We start from the raw sequence: 22,689 nt of genomic DNA on the forward strand, positions 1-22,689 counted from the left end.
TTGTACCTATTTTACTTATGATAAAAGTACAAGACGTTTTAACATTCATATACATTTAAAGACTGTGGCCATGACCCTTCAAACACAAGTATCGTATCATTTTTTCCTTTGGTGGAGAAAGTATGAGTTGTTAAATTATATAAACCTTCAAGGTACAATTCCAGCAGTATATACATACATATATGAATGCATGTGTTATGTATAACAACACATGCAATTATATATGTATATATGTGTGTGTGTATATATATATGTATGTATGTATATGTATATGTATATATATACTGCCAAAATTTAGGCCTTTTTTCTTATATCTCTCAGTGGAAAAATGTCTTTGGATGCTTCCTGGCTTTTCTTGATACGTAATTTTCGATTGGGAAATGGAGGATAATGTTCTGGGCTTTCCCAACATTGCTGTTATGAAAATACGTTGGAGCAGTTAGGTGGCGTAGTGGATAGAACACTGGCCCTGGAGCCAGGAGGACCTGAATTAAAATCCAGCCTCATACTTGACGCTACCTGTGTGACTGGGCAAGTCACTTACCCCCAATTGCCTTGAAAAAAAAGAAAAAGAAAATACATTGCCACAAGTCAGTGATTTAAGAGTTCCAAAGAATACTTGCAGGTACAGCATTACTATTTCTACTGCAAATAATAGTATGTTTCATAGTGAAAGTACAACTAGTATCTTCTCTTGTGATTTGTTTGCAAGAACTTATCTTGTTAAAGTTCTTAAACCTTTCATGTTAAGTGTTTTTTTTCCTCCTTGAAATATATATTGTACCAGTTCCCAGAAGCTGTATTTTTCTTTACTTTTCTCATTTGTAAACCCTTAAAGAAACACTTCTTAGATCTTTCTCTTCCTCTGGGAAAGTGTTGAATGTTACTTTTTAAGAAACAAAACTCTATAGCTGTGTCATTTTCTTTTTGCAATTTCCTTTTGTTAGGGTAATCATTTTAACATTACTGGAAAAACAAACTGCCCCATCATTGTCACTGATTCCAAGTCCTTCACAATTCCCTTCTCTTAATAGCTCTGTCTGTGCCTGTTGCTGGGCCTTTCCTTTTGTCTTCAACTCCATTTTTAAAGCCTCTCCAAGAGAGGAGAAAAGTAATTTAATTGTGATATCCATCAAAAGTTACTATGACATCTAAGTGAATATTGTCATTTTGATATAAATGTTCTTCTTTTGTAGGCTTGCTAAAGTTCTCATTTGAAATTATATAAAAGTGGTCATGGATTTTGTTTTGTTCTTGTTTTCAAATGTTTAGGAAACTAAGTCTAATACGGAGGACTTTTTCAAAGACCTGAATTCCCGCTGCCCACAAGAAGCAGTAATGCAAGACCCAGATATACCATTCCTCCGAGGTGGGCCAGGAGTGTATAAGGTAGTGAAGACGGGACCATCAGGTCACAACATCAGAAGCTGCCCCAACCTTAGAGGTATCCCAATTGGAATGTTAGTACTGGGAAACAAAGTCAAGGCAGTGGGAGAGGTATGATTTCTTGTAGCTTCATGACTTCTTAGATATCCGTTATAACATAATTCAACAAAAGCTTCACCTCCTTCAAAAGGTTAGCATTTTCATCCCAGGTTTTTAAATGTCAATGTTTATATTTTGATCTTGACTTGTATTGGAAATGCTAATATAACTTTCTTTATGTTTTCTTTTTGTAATCTTTATTTTCTCCTCATAATTGCCCTAGTGAGATCAATGCTTATACTAATAAAGCGGCTATTTTATGTAAAAATCATCAATATTCACCTGTTTTTTTTTCAGTATTACAAATGTACTGCAATAAATTAACAGCTTCAAATAATTATTTCGTTGTGAATCAGTGTTAAACTCAACTTGATGAAGTAATACTTTTCAAGTTTCCTGTGTTATGACCAGTGCAGAAGGGGGCCTGTTTCTTTGTACCCATTCATCTGTCTATTTGAAGTCCCTGAGTGAATACAATAACTAGTTTTTCTAAGCTGGCATTTGTCTCTTCAAATGGGCTTGAAGATGTAGTGTGTCATGCTATTTCTTAAAAAGCGTCAGGAATGTTTGCTAAAGATAAAAGTCCTGAAAACATACACACTAAACAATAGACATTGTGTCGTGACATATCATATGCCAAAGAAAGCACACATTACGTGCTAAAGTCTTAAATTCGGAATTATCTTCACAGTTCAAGATAGATTTGGTTATTTGGTTTTTTGGCTTTTTTTTATCTAAAGTCATCAATTAATATAATGTTTTAAGAAATGTTTAATATAGATGATTTTGTGTTACCTCAGGCTGTGGCCTTAATTTCAGAAACTTGTTATTATGTGACAGAAATTAATTGGAATTATTACACTGCAATAGCATTTTACTGGCTATCAGCACTCAGTTTTCTCAAAGGATAAAGACAGTCAACCATGCTTTTTGTGTATGTACACCAGGTAACCAATTCTGAAGGTACATGGGTTCAGCTGGATAAGAACAGCATGGTAGAGTTCTGTGAGAGTGATGAAGGAGAGGCATGGTCCTTAGCTAGAGACAGAGGCGGAAATCAGTACCTCCGACATGAAGATGGCAAGTCATTTTAAATTTGATTCAAAATAATTGTAGAAATATAAGTTTTTTGTATATGGTGTTATATGTTTTAAGTTTTTTTTTTCAAGTATAATCAAAATGAGGAGATTATAATAGTTGGCTTTTAAGTAATTGGAGAATGAAACAGAAAATATTAAACCAAAAGAATGAAAGAAAAAAGAAAAATGTGAAAAGATTTTAAATTGTTAATTTCTAACTTAATGTTTATTTTGTAAATATTAATTTTATCTGATTTATTCTTTCATACCAATCCAGGGCTGTAGGTTATACCCTTTCTACTACTAGATGGAAGTTCAATTTTCAAACCACCAATCGCAGTACTTCTCCCAGGCAACTTCATTTGATTTAATTTTCTCTTAGAGAATAAATTTTGAATAAACATAACCTATTTTAGAATTACAAGGATATTTTAAATGTTTCTTGAAATCAGTGATCTGATGATATTTAATGACTGCCTTTTCACAATAATAAAGCAAGAAAAATGAATGAAGACAACATATAAGAAATGCAACCAAAGGTATCATGTAGATCAAATTAGATCAGTTTGCTCATGCTATATTTTTTAAAATGTGTCTCTTTCTTGCATTGCTGTTGCCAAGTGCCAACTGTTCACTTATATCCTGTCTTAGAAAAAAGAACATTTAACAAAATTTTACCTGTAGTGAATTTTTAACATGAATTATTTTAGTGAAAAATTATACTTTCATCCATATCACTAGTGGAACTAAGAAAAAGTCATTTGAATTTAGTAAAAACTTCACTAATTTGTGATAATGGTAAAGGGAAATTCTCTGATTTTAAAAACAGGTCAGTTTTTGTTTTCAAAGGTAATAATTATTATACACTGCTGTAAATTTTTACTAAATGCTACAATTGTTGAGATAAGTTAACAAAAATATCACAGATTAGTATGCCTATAAAAATATATAAAAGTCAATTTAAACAATGTGCCTGATGGATGAGAGTACTGGGCTTAAAATTAGAAAGACCTGGATTCAAAGTTTCTGCTGCTTAAGAGACATGTAACTCTGAGCAAGTCACTTGACCTCGGTGTTCCTCCAGTAATGACCTAGAAGTTATCAAAGAAGTCAAGGACAGATTATAATCTTTGTCATTGGAAAGGGTTCTCATACTGGAAGGTCTCCACAGTGACAAAAATCACATTTTTTTATATACTTGTGTTTAATGTTCCATAATATAATAAGTGAATATGAGGGAACATTATTTCTAGAAGATGAAATCATGCCTCGGTAATTTATTGACGTTCCTTGAGGATTTAAATGAGGCATGTAATATTAACTAATGCTTCGTACTTTAAGGTTTGCAAAGGTTTTTCTTTATGACATAAATAGTGACATAAATAGTAAAAATATTATTATCCCCTTTTTATGGATGAAGAAATTGAGGTTTACCCAAGGATACCTAACTAATAGGTGTCTGAAGCAGGCTTTGAACACAGACCTCCTCTCTCCAAGTCCAGTGTTCTGTCATGTACCTCTCTAAAATGAGGTAAAAGTAAATATGTTCTGCTTGGTCTTCTAAAAGTTTTTGAAAAGGTTTCATACTAAAGGTCATGGACACAAATAGATATGATGCAGAGTAAACTGTGATAAGGAGAAAGCAAAGATCCAAAGTATTTTTCTAAACTTTGAGAGGAAGGAAATAACTTTCAACTGGGGAGATAGGCAAAAGTATACCAGAATCAAGACTACTATGTAGTGTCATAGTGACTACTATGTAATGTCATTCTGGTTGCTGTATCTAACCACAGGTATATTTGGAGATTCAGAGAAGAACAAAAAAAAAATGGCCAGAGATATAGGGAAGCAGCCTTATAAAGAAAAACAAAGAGATTTCCAGATTGGAAAAATAAATGCTTATAAAAGCATTTTGATCAAATGATCAAAATCAATGAAGTCAACCAAATCTGATCTGCTTCACAAAACTCCCAAATACTGAGATAAAGCTACGTTCTTTTAAATTGAGTGAAATGAATACAGAGTAAATACAAGGAAATAATGCTTTTTTCCGTTGAATAATAAATTTGTGGAACTTTTCATTCCAAGAGGTGGTATAGACAGAAACATAAATGCTTCAAAAACAGATTTGAACAAACTTACGAATGACTGGCCCCCATAAAGGTTATCAAGTGCTGCTGAGCAACACCTCGTCTTTAAGCCTGACTTTGGGAAAGGTAACCCTTTGCTAACATAGCACGTCCTGAAGAGCCTTCAAGTGAGAACTTTTTTTAATGTTGTCTTTTGTTTTAACACGACAGCATTTCCTGATATAGTCCACCACCACCACCACTAGATATGCAAGAAGAGTCCCTCTGGTAAAAAAAAGGAAAGCTTTTAAGCAAATAAGAGGGTTTTTTAATGTAAGAAAATTTTATAGGTTGTATTATAGCTGCTGTATTTTTTCATATCCCACAATTGAACAAAAATGAATTCAGTAATACTTTTATGTTAACAACATCTACGTGCTTTTGAAAACTAGTAACATATATATTATATGTATACATATATAATACATGTTATATATGTGTATATATGCATATGCCCCCACACACACATACACACACGTACATATTTAACACATGGTTTATTCAGTCAACATTTCTGCATTTGGCTACTTGGATCCCCTGTAGTGACTCCACAATCACCCAAGGGGTCTACCATCACTGCTACCAGGTTGGGAACCTACTGTTTTCTGTGTTCCTATCATAACAGTAAGAGTTCATACAATCATAGGTTCATACATTTAAAGCTAGAAGAGCTCTCAAAGGCCATTAAGTCCAACTCTCCTACTTTACAGATGAGAAAGTTCAAGCTGGGAGAAGTTGAATGCCCCAGGGTCAAATAGGTAATTATTAGCAAAACTAGAATCATATTCAAGTCCTCTGACTGGAATGAGGACTGTTTCTACTGTGATACCTCACCTTTTTGAAATTTGCAATAATTAGTGGGCCTAGAAAATGGGGCAGAGGCTTAAGAATTGAACTATCACTTGTTCACAGATAGTTTTGGCCAGGAGGTTTTGCTGTAATTATCCATTTGGTCATTTTTGTATTTTCAGAAACTAAAGCTATTTTAAATTTGTAAATCACTGGCTTCTCTATTTTTCTCCATTTTGCAAAGCATTTTTGAGGCAAAAAACACCCGAGTCCTTTTACCCTGCATATTTCTGCTTGCCACTTCACCAAAAAGGTTTACCACCACTGATGTAGAAGAAGGCATTGCTATTGATGAGATACCACAGATATAGTTCATTAATGCATGTTAAAAATGAGAGTGTAGACATTGTTGTAGACATTAATGGTTTCAAGTAGTTTCCTAACAAATTCTAGACCCCATAGACCTTGTGAACTTAGAAAACACTGCTAAAGAACTTTCCTTTAAAACATTATTTTCTTTGATCAGAGATGTTTTATTCAGAAAACAGTATTCTTAGAGTAGGTAACTAAAGGTAGCTTATTTTTTTTTAAAAGATTTCATTCAATGTAATATGCCCAAATGATGACCTTTTTTAAGTGGGTAAATGAGAGTCAAGGATACAGTCACGGATAGAGAAATCTTTAAGTAAAAGTCTCTGAAAACTTCAGGTGTCCCAGGTAGTACTATGTTTACTTGTATAAAAGATATAACAGCAAAACTAGTCATGAATACAAGTGAAACATACTTTCAGATATTAAGAATGAAACCTTCCAACTCGTTCTCAATAGAAATATTCAATATAGGTGAAAACAGCTAAAGTAAACTTGATTATATAAGCAGAACTTTATAATTAGTTGAATATGGTCCTGAAGACAAGAGAATGCTTTTTAGGTTCATGATATGACCAGATAAAAATTTTATAAAATGCTGAATGCTCTCCATAATGGCAAGTTGAAAACCATTAAGTTTTTCTTGGGAAAATTATCACTATGTAATGTTTAGATGTTTCTACCAAAATTTTTTTTGTTTTAATTTTAGTTTTGAGATGGCATAGACTGAACATAAAAGTTTATTCAAAACTAGACTTTTAAAGAACATAACTTTTCATTTTTTTTCTTGCACTAATAAATGGCTACCTCATAAATTGAAATGGGGCTCTTTAATTGAAAGCAGAGAATTGTAACAAAAATAATACAAACCAGTAAGAAGTTAAAACTCAGTTTGTGCTTTTTAACCTTTGAACTCTATATTCTTAAGTATAAAACTGGACATTCTGTAAAAGTTAATAAATACAAATATAAGAATCACACACATATACAGATGTGTGTGTGTGTGTGTGTGTGTGTGTGTGTGTGTGTGTGCGTGCGCGCGTGCTGTATTCTAAAAAGTGGTCCTGTCTAAAAGTTCTTCCAGGGAAGTATTATAAAATAGCATCTCTATTGGCATTGTTGGTTAGGTAGAGAAAATACTGTTCTTATTGCAGAATGGAATTTGGTACATCTCTAGGGGAAGGGCAAGGGAATAAGTATTTATTAACTAACTACTATATGCTAAGTACTTTACAAATATTATTTCTTTCAATCCTCACAAAAATCCTAAGAAGTAGGTGCTATTATTATTCCTATTTTACAGTTGGGGAAATTGAAGCCGCCAAGTTATGCAACTTGCTCAGGGTCACATAATAACTGAGGCCAGTTTTGAACTCAGGTCTTCCTAACTCCAGGCCCAGCACTTTATCCACTGCACTACTTGGCTGCCATCATTATTTCATACGTGTGTGTGTGTGTGTGTGTGTGTGTGTGTGTGTGTGTGTGTACACATAAATTAAAGTTTTACTACATTTTTGTATATGTGTACATCTATATGAAATACTAATGTGCCAGATACTATTTCTGCTGCAACAATAATAATATGATAGATACACACACACACATATTACACATATATATTACATGTGTGTACACACTCTTGTAACTTAGTGTAGAAAATTCCCTCAACTGATGCAAACCCACTATTCTGTAACTTAAAGCCTTGGAGAGATAGGTATGGCCACTGAGAGTTTAAGTGGTTCACTTACCCACCCTATGTCAGAGGTGAATCTTAAAATTGGGTCTTACTGACTCCAAAGGGTGCCCTCTGTCTGCTCCACCACAATGTTAATTCTTTCATGTGAAACAGTTAGGAGATTAACATTTATATAAATAGAAAAATCTCTTTTCATTGGATGCTGGATTTCTACAGATAAAGTTGATAGGCAAATTTTAGCTACCTATAAACATAAATACTTCAATACCAATCCAAGAGCCAAGCCCTTTATCTACACTGCTTGCTACTAGACCATTCTGAGGTTGAAGGGTGAGGGCGATGCTTTCTTTTCCGTTCAGGATACTATTCATGGGTGTTTTCCAGAGGAAACTTTCTACTGCTGAAATATCTCAGACTGAAGAATATTGCCTAAGGGAAGTACTAGGATTGGTTTTTTGAAAAAAGTCTACACATGCTGGTAAAAGGGGTAGACCGTGCAGTACCACTGGTACAGCAGAATTCCAATTTACAGGTAGGAAAAAAATATTATGCCACTCTCCAAGTTCCATTTCCTATTTGAAAGGGCATTGCTTTTTAAAAATAGATTTTAAACATTTCAATTGTTTATAATATGCTAGATGGAATAAACACATCTCTTTTCCTCTAAAAATTGTTCCTTTTTATTTGTCAACTTGTAAAAAAAAAATAAGGTTTAGCTGGAGTCAGTATTACTATTTATGTCTATTGCTTTTCATGTGATCATGCAAACAATATTTGATAGACATGTGAAGAAATGATATTGGATTAGTTTTATTACTGGATTTATTTTGTTTAGTGCATTAAAACATAAAGGCCATATTATATTCTTGTTATCTAATTTCTATTAGGTGATTAGACATAGCATAGCTATATTTCATAAAATGAAAAATTGTAATTGAGTGTATCACCTCCATACATATTACCATTGTAAATGCTATATAAAGCTAGTATACTATTGGATTTTATTTTGCACTTTAGAAATGAGAATAATGGAATTCTTTTTATAAGCAGTAAAGGCTGCCGAGTGAAAAAGTAGGAGTTATCAAATGTAAATACTTGTGTTATTTCAAATCTGAACTTCATAAAATTTGGTGTTTTTTTCCTTCTTGTTAAAGTAAATAACAGATAGCAAATGAGAGTCTAATTCTGTAGCTATGCCTTGTCTTCTAGAACAAGTTCTTCTGGATCAGAATTCTCAAACTCCTCCTCCAAGCCCCTTCTCAGTACAAGCTTTCAATAAAGGGGCAGGTAACAATGCCCAAGGATTTGATTATGGACTTGGGAATAACAAAGGTAAGTATTAAGGGATTTTAAAGCAGATTTTTATGTTCATGCCTAGCTTCACTATTTTGATATTGTACCTCACCTCTCAAAATACCCAATCCCTGACGACCGTTAAGTTGCTCATTTCTATTTAAAACTACCAGTTGGATGGTGATCTAAATGGCCACATTTTAACGTGCCCTTTTTTATGTTGGTAGGCAAATTAATTGAAAGAATTTGGTTCTTGCATTTTTGCTGTTTGCATGTTTTTTTCTGTACATAAGAAGTGTGAGGTTTAATAGGACCTAGAGAAGGAATCATAATTTTGGTTATCTGTTTACTTAAGAAATGTAGGATAATAGTTTTCTAGAGTTAGAAGCATAAAGACATTCCTAAAATTATCAATTAAAAATTAAAGTTACAAACCATTCACTAACAGGGAAATTATTATAAATTAGATTCATTTGTTGGTTCTGTTGAGTAATAGAGGAGGTTCTTACATGTTAGCAGTTCATTTAGTTCATTTAGGTTGAAATAAAACACATGAAAACTTTAAATGCTATATAAGTGTCAGCTATTAATGTTATTGTTACTGCATAGTATGATTACATTATAGTTATAGGGACATAGATTTAGAGATGGAAAAAACCTTCAAGGTGATCTTAATCCAGCCTTCTCATTTTATACTTGAGGAAACTGAGGCCCAGAGAGGTCAAATGAGTTGCCCAAAGTTATGCAGGAAGTAAGTGACAGAGCTGAGACATGAACCAAGGCCCTTCGATTCCAGATCCCAGTTCTCTTTACATTGTGTCATGATTTTTCTGGTGCTGTTTAGAAGAAAATTAGATTTCTTTAAAGGGTTAAGTAAAAAAATATAAAATTGCAATTCAGGTTAATTGAGTAGCATAAACACAAATAATCCAAAATAAGTTTCATAATTCATGTGTCCATTTGACTTAGAAATATACATAAATATCTTTTCTGACATGCTTTTGGCCCTCACTTGTTTTAATAGCCTGAAACCAACTGGGTAATGGATAGAAAGAGCAGAGCTGACTATAACATGTTAAGTTTAATAATAAACTTGTAAAATGATAGTAAACTAATCCATAGGACTAGATGGTAAGAGGGAAAAAACTTGACTTTCTTGTTCAATGCATATATGCATAACACTGTGATAGCATGCTTGGCTTTCTTAGCCAATTAAGACCAGCTAAACATTCAGTAAATAATAAAGCCAATTTACCGGTTCTTTCTTAATTAGTTCCTTTTATGATTTTGTGGTAGAAGTCTAACCAAAGGATTTCCTTTTGACCATTTCTGATGCTTTAGGGAATAGTCATCCACAACAAACTGGCTTTAGCTGTCCCATTTTACATTTATACAAGGATATATTTAGGTCTTATTTTCCTTTTATTATCTTTCTGCCACCCTTCTGTAATTAAAAATTTCAGTGCTTACTAACTCCTACCAAGTATGTATTCATTTGATTTTAAATAACTGTTTTATTTCAAATTATATATGTTTTTAGAAATTTTTCAATGATAAAACTAATAATAGATCATTCAAAGTACACTCAATTATTGTTCTCAAAACAAGTATTATTATTTCAAAATACCAAATAACATGAGTAAGTGAAAAAGGAAAATTAACTATTATTCACAACTTCAATGCATTAAATACTATTAAGAAAGGTAGGAAATCGATGTGGCATTGTTAATAATACTTTTGTTCCCAAATGGCACATAATGTTTGATAGCATTTTTAAATTGGGCAAAGAAATTGATGAAGCTTAATATAACCTTTATTATGCATGTTTTTAGTATCATGATGAGTACATTTAATTATATTATCTATTTGTATTTATTGAATCATTCAGTAACAGTTCCGTCTTTTAAACTACTGATATTATAAAAATCTAATGAAACTCATAGTTTTTTCCCAATCTATTTCCTTAATATGAGGCTTTAATTCTTAAGAATTCTTTATATAATCTAATCTTTTGTTATATAACTCAATAAAGTAAATAGCCTAGAAATGTGTTCATATCCTTGCTAATCCATCTTTTATTGGTAATGTTGAGATTTTAATTTTAAAAATTGAATTATAGTTAGAAATATGGGAGAAAGTCTTTAGGATCCACTTTGGATATGTAATATGAATTTTCACTTATCCTTTTTCATTCATGATTAAATGCTGGAACCTCTAGGAAAAAGAAATACTGTTTTTTTTTAAAAGACACTCATAAACCATTCTTAAGGAACACTGTTCAAATTAAATTGCTCACTTTCCCTTCTTAAACGTTTGCAGAATTCATGAATGATGAATCATCTTGGTTTTTAACCAGCCAGAAAAACATGATTATGTTCTTTTAAGATTTCAGTAACAATTAAATTGTCTACAAAATAGAAAAAAAACCCGTAGTTTGTAAATGTCGTAAAAGATGAAAAAGGAGACATTTCTTTTCAATCCCAGTAAGTCCAGTACCTTAAAAGTAACTTCTTAACAGAAACTGAAAATTGTACACCTCTGTAGAATAAATACCTATCTTGAATAAGCAACACACGTATAAAATTATTGAAAAGTGGTACACATTTTTATTCATATTCTGTTTGAGTTGTATTTCATATTGGGTAGTGTAGATGTATGTGGACACCAAATAAAAGACAGCATTCACCTAGGTTATTTGTTCTGTGTTTATAAATAATTGAATGGATGATCCGAGATTTTTCATAAACTATTTACTCTTCTCTATTGTTAACATATATCTGCTTTAGGTTTGAGTATTTAAATACAATTAATGCCAAAAGTGAGTTCTTATTTGAAATTTGGTTCGGTTTTATTTTTCATACTGTAAAAGTTGGTCCCTATATCTTGATATTGATTGTTGCCAATTATCATAGATATCCACATTGGCAAAGTTTTAATCCATAATTAACTTGATCCGAGCATAATGCAACACCATTTATTCTGCCATTTTGGATGTTGATTAATAACAGGTTGTAGTTTTGACTGTTTTACCCACTGCAGGTGACCAACTGAGTGCCATACTGAATTCCATTCAGTCACGGCCCAGTCTCCCAGCTCCTTCCATCTTTGATCAAGCTGCAAAACCTCCCTCTTCCCTAGTCCACAGTCCATTTGTGTTCGGACAGCCCCTTTCCTTCCAGCAACCTCAGCTTCAGAGTAAGTCTGTCAGCATTAACCTGCCTCATAAGTCCATTTCTGAAGCTTTGCCATTGCTATAACAGTCTGAGTTGTTTATCAGCTACTGATTGTCCTTTGGTTCATTATATTGGTTATGTTTCAAGTTAAAGGGGTTTTTCCCATTTTTAAGCATAGAAATTATTCCCATAATACGTTCTTATGCTAGAATTTTTTGTTTTTTTACCCTCTATGTTAAGAGATTACTGAATTTTCCTGTATTTTATTCAATTTAGTTTTTTCAAGTTCAACATTACACGTTGCATTCTGATTCTAGCACAATTAAGAGATAGCTTATATCTTTGTAAAGAAATTAGTCATTTTAAATATTACTTTAAAAAACAAACTTAAAATTTGAAATTTCCTATAAAAATAAGAAGCCTTAATGGCAAGCACTAGAGTGTGTATTTTCATTAGTTTCCAAATATTATTGTAGGTAGAAATGAAAGTATAATAGCATATATTTGATCTCGGAGGTCAAAGAAGTTTTATATATATGAAGTATATCAGAGAAATAATATACTGATATTTTCTGATCTTTTCAGGAATATTACTCCTTTAAATTACAATATAAAATCTAGTGAAAGGTTTTTTTTTTTGATGAAACTTAATGGATTGGGAAATATGACTAACAGCTATTTTTACATTTTTAATTATAACCCTATAAGATACCTGCTATTCATAGAGAATATTTAGTTGAACGCTTTACAGAAGTAGGTGTATAGAGAAAGACTTAAAGTTGCTTACCAGATAGATTCAAAAATACTTTTTGAATCATTTGTATCACAAAAGAGCTCAGTTGTGAAAGAGGAAAAGGAATTATAAGTTAAGATGTATTAATGTGTTCTTTTCAGATTAGAAGTTATTAGCATTTACATATAGACAAGTAGATGGAAACCTTTAGAAATCAGGACCGAAAAAATAATAGAAGGAAATTCAGGACCAACATTGGAAATGAAATCAATTGGAAATGAAATTTATTTCCTATTATTAGAGTAGCAGGGAGTTAAAAAAAAAATAAATGTGTATATTGTGTATATTTAACCAAGAATAATTGGAAGTCTTAGGGAAAAAATACATTAAAAAGCTTTACTTAATAAAGTTCAAAGGAAAAACTTAGAAAAAATTGAAAAGTGTCATTAAAAAGTTACACATAAATTTTAACTCCATATACTTTTATTAACAACACTAAATAGTATTGAAATTATAACAGTGTTACCATGATACTGGGCCCATAACAAGATGCAGGAAACATGTATTTAAAAGTCTTTTTCGTAGTCTACCTACTACCAACTTGTAATAAATTTAAAATAAAGGCATGAAAAATCAAAAATTGTGTATTCAAGTCCTGGTTCTCTGTTTTTTTGTATTGAAGGGAAAGTGAGTAGCTAAGATTGTCTTCAAACTTATTCCTCTCAGTTAAATACTGTTCTAGTTTGTAGTTGGCAGCATATTCACCAAAGTGTCCTCCTTTTTCAAAAAAAATGGAGATTGGTATATATATTTTTATGGCAACTTTCCACTCAAATACTTAATGAAATCAATTTTACTTTAGTTTTGAAATTGCAAGTTTGTTGTGTTCTGTTCTTTTTAAAGGCTTTTTTAAAGGAAAAAATTCAAAGCAGTTTTTTAAAGGCAATAAGCATTTTACTTCCAAATCTCAAAAAAGAGCTTTATTCTTTAGTGTAGAGACAAATAAAGCCCCTTAGCATCTGAACAAAAAAGTTTACACCTTTTTCAGCAAACTAGAGCTCTGTTAACACCATCTTAAACTATTTTAGTTTGTATTATTCAGAATGTGTAAGTAAAATGCATTTTCTTTGAGCCTTATTTTGCCTCACTTGACTTGCTGGAGGTCTTTTTGTCATGTATTGTATGATACTGGATTCAAGGAGTTTATATCATAACCAGTCTAGAAAATGGTTATATATGAAAGACCAAGTTTACTCCTTGTCACAACATAATAATGAAAGACATACTAAGCAGTTTTTTAAAAGATTTTCTACTTATATTAGCATAAGTATTTCATGTTTAAATTTTGATAACATTGACTGTTTTTCCTTTGAAGGAGACTTCATTTTCAGAGTATAATAATTTGATGAAAAAACCATTTATTTGCCTGTTATAAAATCTTGGAAGATTTGGCAAATCTGGATTATATTCACATGAAGTTTATTTAAGAACATCTTTTAAATACCTTACTTAAAAGGTAGAATTGACTCTTGCCACTAAATGAATAAAACATTTCATGTATAAAAAGGTTTTTATTTGGCCTTGTGTAGGCATTGTTTTAACAGTAAGAAAAGTTTCTCTATTTAATTTGATAACTTATATTTGATAAGTACGCTATTTGAACTTATTTTTCTAATTAAGAAGATTAAATCTAGAGGTAAACTATAAACCTTTTGTTGTCAATGCACAGGTTACATAAAGGATGTATATTTCATTATAGTTTTCTTCTGAGTTTTAATTGTTATTTTTTAATTTTTAATTTTCAGTCTTCAAAATGAGTTGCATGATTTTTGAAGTTGGTCTACTTGGGATATTGAAAATCAGAATAAGATCTTGATCTTTTAATTGCCTTTTATTGTTGAAGTCCCATTATCTTTTTTTGTCATTTTTGTCTTGGGAAGCAACTCATCTCTGTGTCCTCTGAACATCTAGCAGAGTATCTAGTACATAGAAGGTATTCAATAAATATTTGCTGAATTATGATGATAGATTGATAGAAAATTTGTTTGAATACTTATATATTCTCCATTGAAAGCAGTACTTTTTAGGGGCCGCTAGGTGACGCAGTGGATAGAGCACCTGCCCTGAAGTCAAGAGGACCTGAGTTCAAAACTGGCCTCAGACCAAACACTTGACACTAGCTGTGTGATCCTGAGCAAGTCACTTAACCCCAATTGCTTAAAAAATTTAAAAAAAAAAAGGAAAATAGTATTTTTTAGAGTATGAGTTCCGTGATTATTTCCGTACAGGATAGTTCTGAGTCTAAAAAACTTATTTTATTAGCCATTTTCCATTAAAAACATACCTATCATATGTAATAATTCATAATCCATAAATTGTGAAGTCTGAGAAAGATCCTCTGCCCATATTTAAAGTTATTCCTTTACTGATTTTGGTGTGTATACAATATGACTAGTATCTAAGAAAGTAGACAATTTACTTTGTGTTTCTCAAGTAACAGAAATAGAATATGCTTATAGCATTCTATGCTAAGTATGGAATTTTTCCAGACAGAAAATGTATGAATAGACAGCTTAATATACATTTTGTAAGTTGAATAGATTACCCATGAAAGTTTTACCTTTATATATGATCTCAGCTTTAGTCCTGCCAAATAGAAAGTAAAATATACCAAAAAAAAAAGTGAAATACAGTTTATTTAATAAAGATAAATTTTTTAGTTCTATAATATAAAGATTATTTGTTCTCCTAAATATTAAAACTTTTTAAAAGGTCAACTCTTTATATGTGGGTAGGTTATCTTTGACAAATCCATTTTTCAATTTTGACTACACCTATTCACAATCAAATACATTTGTTAACACTGCAACTTCTTATACTTTCCTTTAATGTTTTTGAACACACACACACACACACACACACACACACTTTACTATTTTTCATGTCTCTGGAAAGATTTAAGATTCAGAGAAGTTCTTTGGACACATGCAATATCCTATGTTCCAGAAAAGGAAGAGCTTATATCATCATCTCAGAGAATACTTTATATTTCCAGCATGGAATGGGTTGTAGCAAAGAGTTAAGGAGAAGTTTAACTTTATACTATCTCACATCAGCTTGTGTGGGTAGAGTTATCATCTCTATACAGATAATTCCCAGATCTGTTTATCCAGCCCTAACCTCTGTCTTGGGCTTCAGTCTCACATCATCAACTGGGACATTTCAAACTAGATTTTAGTTTAAGCATCTCAGACATGTCCAAAACAAAACTCGTTATCTTTCCCCAAAAACCTTTTCTTCCAAACTTCCCTATTACTGTCAAGAGTACCCCCGGGGTCCCAACCCAGGTGTTAACCTGAATTCCTTGCTTTCTCTTAGCCCCCATATCCAATCTGATGCCAAAGTCCAATTTCCCCTCTGCAACATCTCTTGAATATGCCCCCATTCTCTCCTCTGGTATTGCCAACAGCCTAGTGCAGGCCCTCATCATCTCCTTACCCCTGGACCACTGCAATAAGCCTGCTGGTGGGTCTGCCTGCCACAAGTCTTTTCCCACTCCAATCTGTCTTCTGTATGGTTGCCAAAATGATGTTTCCTGTAGTGAAGGTCTGACTGTCATTCCCCTATTCAGTAAACTCAGAGGGTGCTTATCACCTCCAGGATCAAATATAAAATCCTTTGATTGGTGTTCAAAGCCCTTTGTAATACAGCTCCACCCCCACCTTCCCAGTCTTCTTACACCTTATTCCCCTCACATACTCAGCAGCCCAGTGCCACTGGCCATCTTACTTGTTTCTCAAACAAGACATTTCATCTTTTGGCTCTGGGCAGCATATCTACTTTGCCTCTTGGGTTACCCACAATTTGAATTGTTTAGAGAACTTAACTTGCAGAGTTGAAAATTCTCTTTCCATTCAATTTTGAGCCTAGCACCATTTTCCCTCTGTCGTATGACTCCAGAAGTTATATCTTGATGGTCTGTCTCATTGAGTGTTCCATCCTGCTATACATCATGTGTTTGTACATCATTTTTTCTTTTTACTGTATGGATTGATAGGACAATTGCTTTCAAGTTTTCATGGATCTCACTGAAGAAGCCCTATGGTGTCTGTACAATGTCATCCACAGTCAGAAGCATCTGGAGAATCTCTATGGAGTCAAATGTTTTGTTTACTGTCTACTTTGAAGGAGGTTACCAGTGGCATTCCCTAGGAATCTGCATGGCCCTGTGCTGCTTAACATTTTTATCATTATTTTGGTTAAAGAAATAAATAACATTCTTATCAAATTTGCAAATAACTCAAAAAAGGAGTCATACTTAACATACTGGCTGAGTGTCAGGGTTTTAAAAGAGCATAATCAATTAGAATGTTGAGCCAAACTTAATAAGGATAATTATAAAATTTTTGCCTTGGGTTTCAACAGTCAGCTTTACAAATACAGGATGATGGGGGCTTAGCTAGATAACAGTTCATTTGGAAAGGATCTTTCTTTTTTAGTTAACTGCAAATATCATATTAATCAGCAGCCATTATGTGGCAGTCAAGAAAGCTAAAGAAGTATCAGGTTGCATTAACAAAGCAATAATATCCAAGATTAGGAATGTCATAATCCTGGTATGCTTTGCCCTGATCAAATCATATTTTGAACCTTGTATTAAAATCTGTGTTCTGTGAAAGATAATTGATAAGCTAGAGCATGGGTGGAATCTGTGGCCTTGAAGCCACATGTGGCCCTCTAGGTCCTCAAGTGTAGCCTTTTGATTGACTCCAAACTTCACAGAACAAATCCCCTTGCACCCAAGAACCTAGAAGGCCACATGTGCCCTTGAGGTTGCAGGTTCCCCACCCCTGATCTAGACAGTATGCAGAGAGGGGCAACCAGGAAGGTAAAATTAAGGCATAAAAAATAAACTAAAAGAAATAGAGAGGTTTAGCTTAGAGAAGTCTTAAGGTGACATTATAATAATTTGGAAGAATTTGAAGGGCTGTCACGGAGAGGATTTAGGCTTATTCTATAAAGCTGAAGTAGGACAATGAGGGGAAGTTCCAAAGAGGCAAATTTAGGCTTGACATAAGGAAATACTTTCTAACAGAGCTGTGCAAAAGTGAAATGGACTGCCTTGGGAAGTAACAGGTTACCCCTTACAAGAGGTCTTTCCACAGGTTTTAACATGGACCTCATTATTTAATGTCTTATACCTTAATTAAAAAGCTTTTGACGTTTAAGATATTTCAGAAAGACTTAGATTAGCCCAAGTGAACGTAAGACTAATTAATCTACCAAAACAGTTAAATTGGGTCTGCATTAGCCACCCCCAACTGTAATGACTTCATTTTAAACTCTGTAGAGCCCCATCTAGCTTTATACCATATTTATGGTGGGATCGTGGTGTGTCATAAGTATACCTTATCTTAAATTTCAGTTTTGGACCTGTTCCATACCTGCATCGTGAAAGATACTTCATTGTTCACACGTTACCCAAGTACAATTGATCTTTAATTTTGATTGATACCACCAGGTCTACATAATCTCTTAACCTAGCTCTGCTTATATCCCTATTACTGAAATTTTAACTTTATTTTTTTCTGATTCCTTTTCTTTCCCACACATATTCCTGCAAAGGAAAATATAGAACTTTCTTTATTCCTTAGGGAGTCTCAGTATTTAACCTTTTTTTTCTGTCTTCAGTCTCTATATACCAAACACCCTATCAATATGTTAATGAAATGGGAAGTTTTTAGGATAGGTAATTTGCTTATGCATAGATAACAATTGTACCAGTTTACCACAGTATTTCCCTAAATCCATCTGAATAAAAATCTCTGCATTATCAGATCCTTAGTTTCTCCCCTGAGCTCCATTTCCATATCACCACCTGCCTAGTGAACATTTTAAGTTGTTCCCAAAGACATATCAAACTCAGCATGTCCAAAATAGTACATTATCTTTTCCCCCAAACCTATGTCTCTTTAAAATTATTACTTTCAAGACACCACCAATCTTCTGGTCACAACTAGGTTCACCACCTCATTTGGTACTATACTGAATTTCTCTCTCATCCCACAAATCCAGTCATTTGCCAAATGTTGTCATTCTATATCCATAGCATCCCTCACATCCATCTCATTAACTCCACCCACATAGTCACACCTTAGTTAAAGCTCTCATCACCTTTGCCTGAACTATTACAGATATTTCATACAATATTTGGTCTCTTCCCCAAGGCTCTCTGTCATATTTTAAGTTTGTACTTTAAAATAAAGTTTACTTAATTTCTTGAAAATAAGTTGTAAAGTTTAAGATGAATAAAAATAAACTTTTTGATTGAGTATGCAATGAGTGTTCACCTTCAAATAATAAAATTCACTGGGTTTACACTCTTAATAAAATGTGCTACATATATCCAAGCAGTAGGATCAAATATAAACTCCCCTGTTATTTAAAGTTCCTGGCTTCCTACTTCTTGTCCAGCCTTATTGCACATTTTACACCCATTCACACACACTGAGACCAACCAAACTGTCGTCCTTGTTGATCCTCATAAATGGCATTACATTGGCTCTCCATGTTCATTTTCAGTGCTATTCCCCATAAATGGAACGCATTCCCTCCTCCTTTCTTTTAGAATTCTTAGTTTCCTTCAAGATGGAGCTTAAGTACAACTTTACATGTGGTATTTCGAGATACCCCTTGGCTCAAGCTCCGGTCTTTCTCTAAAATTAGTTTGTATCTACTTAATATCTATTTTGTACATATGTGTGTATGGATATATGAACACACATACATCCCTATAATGTCAATTTCTTGAAGGTAAGGACTTTCTTTATCTTTTTATTCCTATCGTAACACTTAATGAAATTACAAGTCCAGTACATATCTGTCATAAATGCTCTTTGATTGATTGCTTAGTTGACATGTGGCATTCCAGCATCCTGTCTTTCAGAGTTAAAGCTTGTTCTTTCTTGATAACTTTATGAACCCTTTGAACTATAGGTAGGTGGTGTAGTGGGTATAGCACTAAACTTAAAGTCATTAAGACCTGATTGAGTTTAAATCCTGCTCCAGACCCTTAACTAGCAGTATGATCCTGGGCAAATCACTTACCCTGTGTCTGCCTCAGTTTCCTCATCTTTAAAATTGGGATAAAAGCACCTATTTCCCAGGATTGTTGTGAAGATAAAATGAGATATTGGTAAAGTGCTTTGCAAAACCCTAAAGCACTGTATAAGTGCTAATTATTATTGCTGGCAGAAAAATCTAGAGACTGATATTCCCAGGAGGACTTTTAGTACAATGACTTCTTCAGTTACTATCGTAGTGCCATACACACGCAGTGATAGGTATGTAAGAAGTATAGAACATGCCCAAAGTCTTAGTGCAGCATTAACTTAAAACTACTTGTTGAATTTAATTGAATAAGGCATGTGAAATCTTACCTCATTGATTAGTAGAATTTTTTACTAAGTTCAGGCCTTAAGAAAAAAGTCTTTATTGTTACAGTTTGACATAATTTTGTATATTTGGATATCTCAAGTTATATGAGTAATCCTGTTTGATTGCTAATCTTTTGAAAACTACTGACCCAAGAAAGTATATAGAGTTTTTATTAAGCAACTGTGATTAAATTATTTTAAAGTAAATAGCAAAATTCTGAAGCCTCTAGTTTTCCCCAATTGCTTTATCTGAGCACAGATCACTAAGATATAAAAGATATTGGTAAAGGTAGTATGTTTTAACTTAGTTTTTCATCCCATGAAGTGGAATTTTGTTTTTATAAGGGTTGTAGCATCAGCAAATGGCCATCTGATCCTGGATTATCTTAATTTTAACTCTCAGATTTCGAACTCACTGGAAGAAAAAAAAATTAAAAATTATGAAATGTTATAATTTAATGGTACCTTAAACAGATGGAAAGTCTCAACTTGGGAAAAATGTCCCTAGTACCAACACAAAATAAATTAAGGTATTATGCAGAAAACATTTGTTAGCATACTCCATTCTTGATCTTTAATCATGACATGATAATCAAAAGTGAGTTAATCAGGTATTATTTTTGCTATTATTTTCAGTGAGAAATCAATTTTATAGTGACATATTTTGCTTTACTAGTATTATGCAAAGTTCTTATTAGCAGCATACCAAATATTATTTGTTAAAAATTAATGTTGAATTATTTAATGATTACATAGGATGTTTTCTCCCAAATCTTGTCAAGTGTGTAGAAATATTATTATTCTGGGAAGTTCTACATTTAAAAGGTCATACATATTCTTCGAACAAAATAAAGCTTAAGTTTTGTTTAAAGCACACTGATTTTATGTAAAAATGTCATTTAACATTACAAAGTTATATCTTTTATTTCCTTTTTCTGTTTTTGCTTTGTTTGCTTTTTTAACACATTTTGGAACCTCAATTATAAGAACTCCAAAATGCAAAAATTAGATTGAATACGATGACCTTCCACTGAAACTATCTTCAAAAAGGTAGTTAAGCAAAAAAAAAAAAATGTGAATTTAGGTTCACCTTTAGATTTAGTCTGAAAAAGTCATAAGTTAAATTTCCACATAGAACCATAAATCAGTAATATCATAATCTAGGTAAATTTCATTTTTTTATTATCCTTTTCACCATTCCTCCCAATTTCCCCTCCCCCCAGAAAAAGACTTATTTATTATGAAACATTTGTAATTTGGTCGTAAGATTTGCCCTCGCAGTAGCTACATTATTTTTTTATTGAAGAATTAATCTATTTTTATCATTTAATATTTAAGCAAAGAAAGGAAGTCAAAACTACATCAAATACATCAAGACTTTGGGTCAGTTCAATTTTTGTTTTTATAACTGATTGTTGCAATGAGGCAAATCTAGGTGTAACAAGGAAAAAACTTTCTTAATAATTAGAACTATCCAACAGTGAAATGACCTACCTTGGGAAATAGGTTCTCCCTCATTGGAGTTCTTCAAGGAAAGAGGTATGACCACTTAAAAGATACGTTGTATAGCAAAGCTTCTTAACTTGTGGTTCATAAACAGATTTCTAGGGGTCGATGAACTAGGGTGGGAAAAAATCGCATCTTAATTTTTTATTAACCTCCAACTGAAATTTAGTATTCCCTTCAATTATGACATTTTAAAAAAAATTCTTGTCAACATAGGCTTTACCAGATTGCCAAATGAGTCTTTGAAACAAAACAAAACAAAAATTTTTAAAACCCCTGGTGTGGAGGATATTCTGGCGTGGGTAGGATTAGTCAGCCTCTCTAGTCCCTTACATCTCTGAAATTATAGGATTTTGTCAAAGTCTATCTGAATAAATAAAGGTTTTAAATTAAATTAACATTTTCATGGAAACATAAGAGGTAAAGTAATTCACTTTCTTAGCTATTTATACCATTGAGATTTTTAGATCTTCTTCTAAAACCGTGTAACATAACAGAACTGTGGACAAATCCACTATAGTAGAAACCCAACAGGTTTGCAAAATGCCTTTTTTTTTCTTTTGGTACTGAGATTTTACTGTGATATTGTTCTAGTACATAAGATATACTTGATCTCAGAAATCTTTATTATTATAGGAATTGCTGTTTCAATGGCATTTCTTGTCATGAAATTTGATGTGTATATAATGAATCTTTGTTGACTCACATCTGTACTACCAGAGCCAAGGTTGATATACATACTGAAAGCACAAATTACTTTGAATTAAAAGACAATTTATAAATATATTTATTTTAAAAAGTATATTCTCCACAACAGGATAACAAATAAAAATAAATTTTAAATTAAAAAAAAAAAGAAACCATCATATTTTTGTAGTATCTCATAGAATTTTAGAGCTGGAAGAGACCTAAGAAATCATCTTTTTCAGGCCACTTCCTTTATTTTATTAATAAAGAAACTAATTCCCAAGGAGTTTGAATGACTTAATCATGCTTCTACA

At 32.6% G+C, this 22,689-nt stretch overlaps 1 protein-coding gene across 2 annotated transcripts in view; it reads left to right on the forward strand.

The window, feature by feature from the left end:
- Nucleotides 1-22,689, forward strand: part of MYCBP2 (MYC binding protein 2, E3 ubiquitin protein ligase) — a 269,948-nt gene that overhangs the window by 185,169 nt on the left and 62,090 nt on the right. For both annotated transcript variants that reach the window (XM_027844542.1, XM_027844541.1), the window contains 4 exons: nt 1,273-1,497; nt 2,433-2,565; nt 8,757-8,879; nt 11,856-12,035. In XM_027844542.1, coding sequence (XP_027700343.1) covers nt 1,273-1,497; nt 2,433-2,565; nt 8,757-8,879; nt 11,856-12,035 — 661 coding nt within the window. The remainder of the gene's footprint in view (nt 1-1,272; nt 1,498-2,432; nt 2,566-8,756; nt 8,880-11,855; nt 12,036-22,689) is intronic.

Source organism: Vombatus ursinus, unplaced genomic scaffold, assembly GCF_900497805.2.
Source record: "Vombatus ursinus unplaced genomic scaffold, bare-nosed wombat genome assembly UNPS02014942.1, whole genome shotgun sequence".
Lineage (NCBI taxonomy): Eukaryota > Metazoa > Chordata > Mammalia > Diprotodontia > Vombatidae > Vombatus > Vombatus ursinus.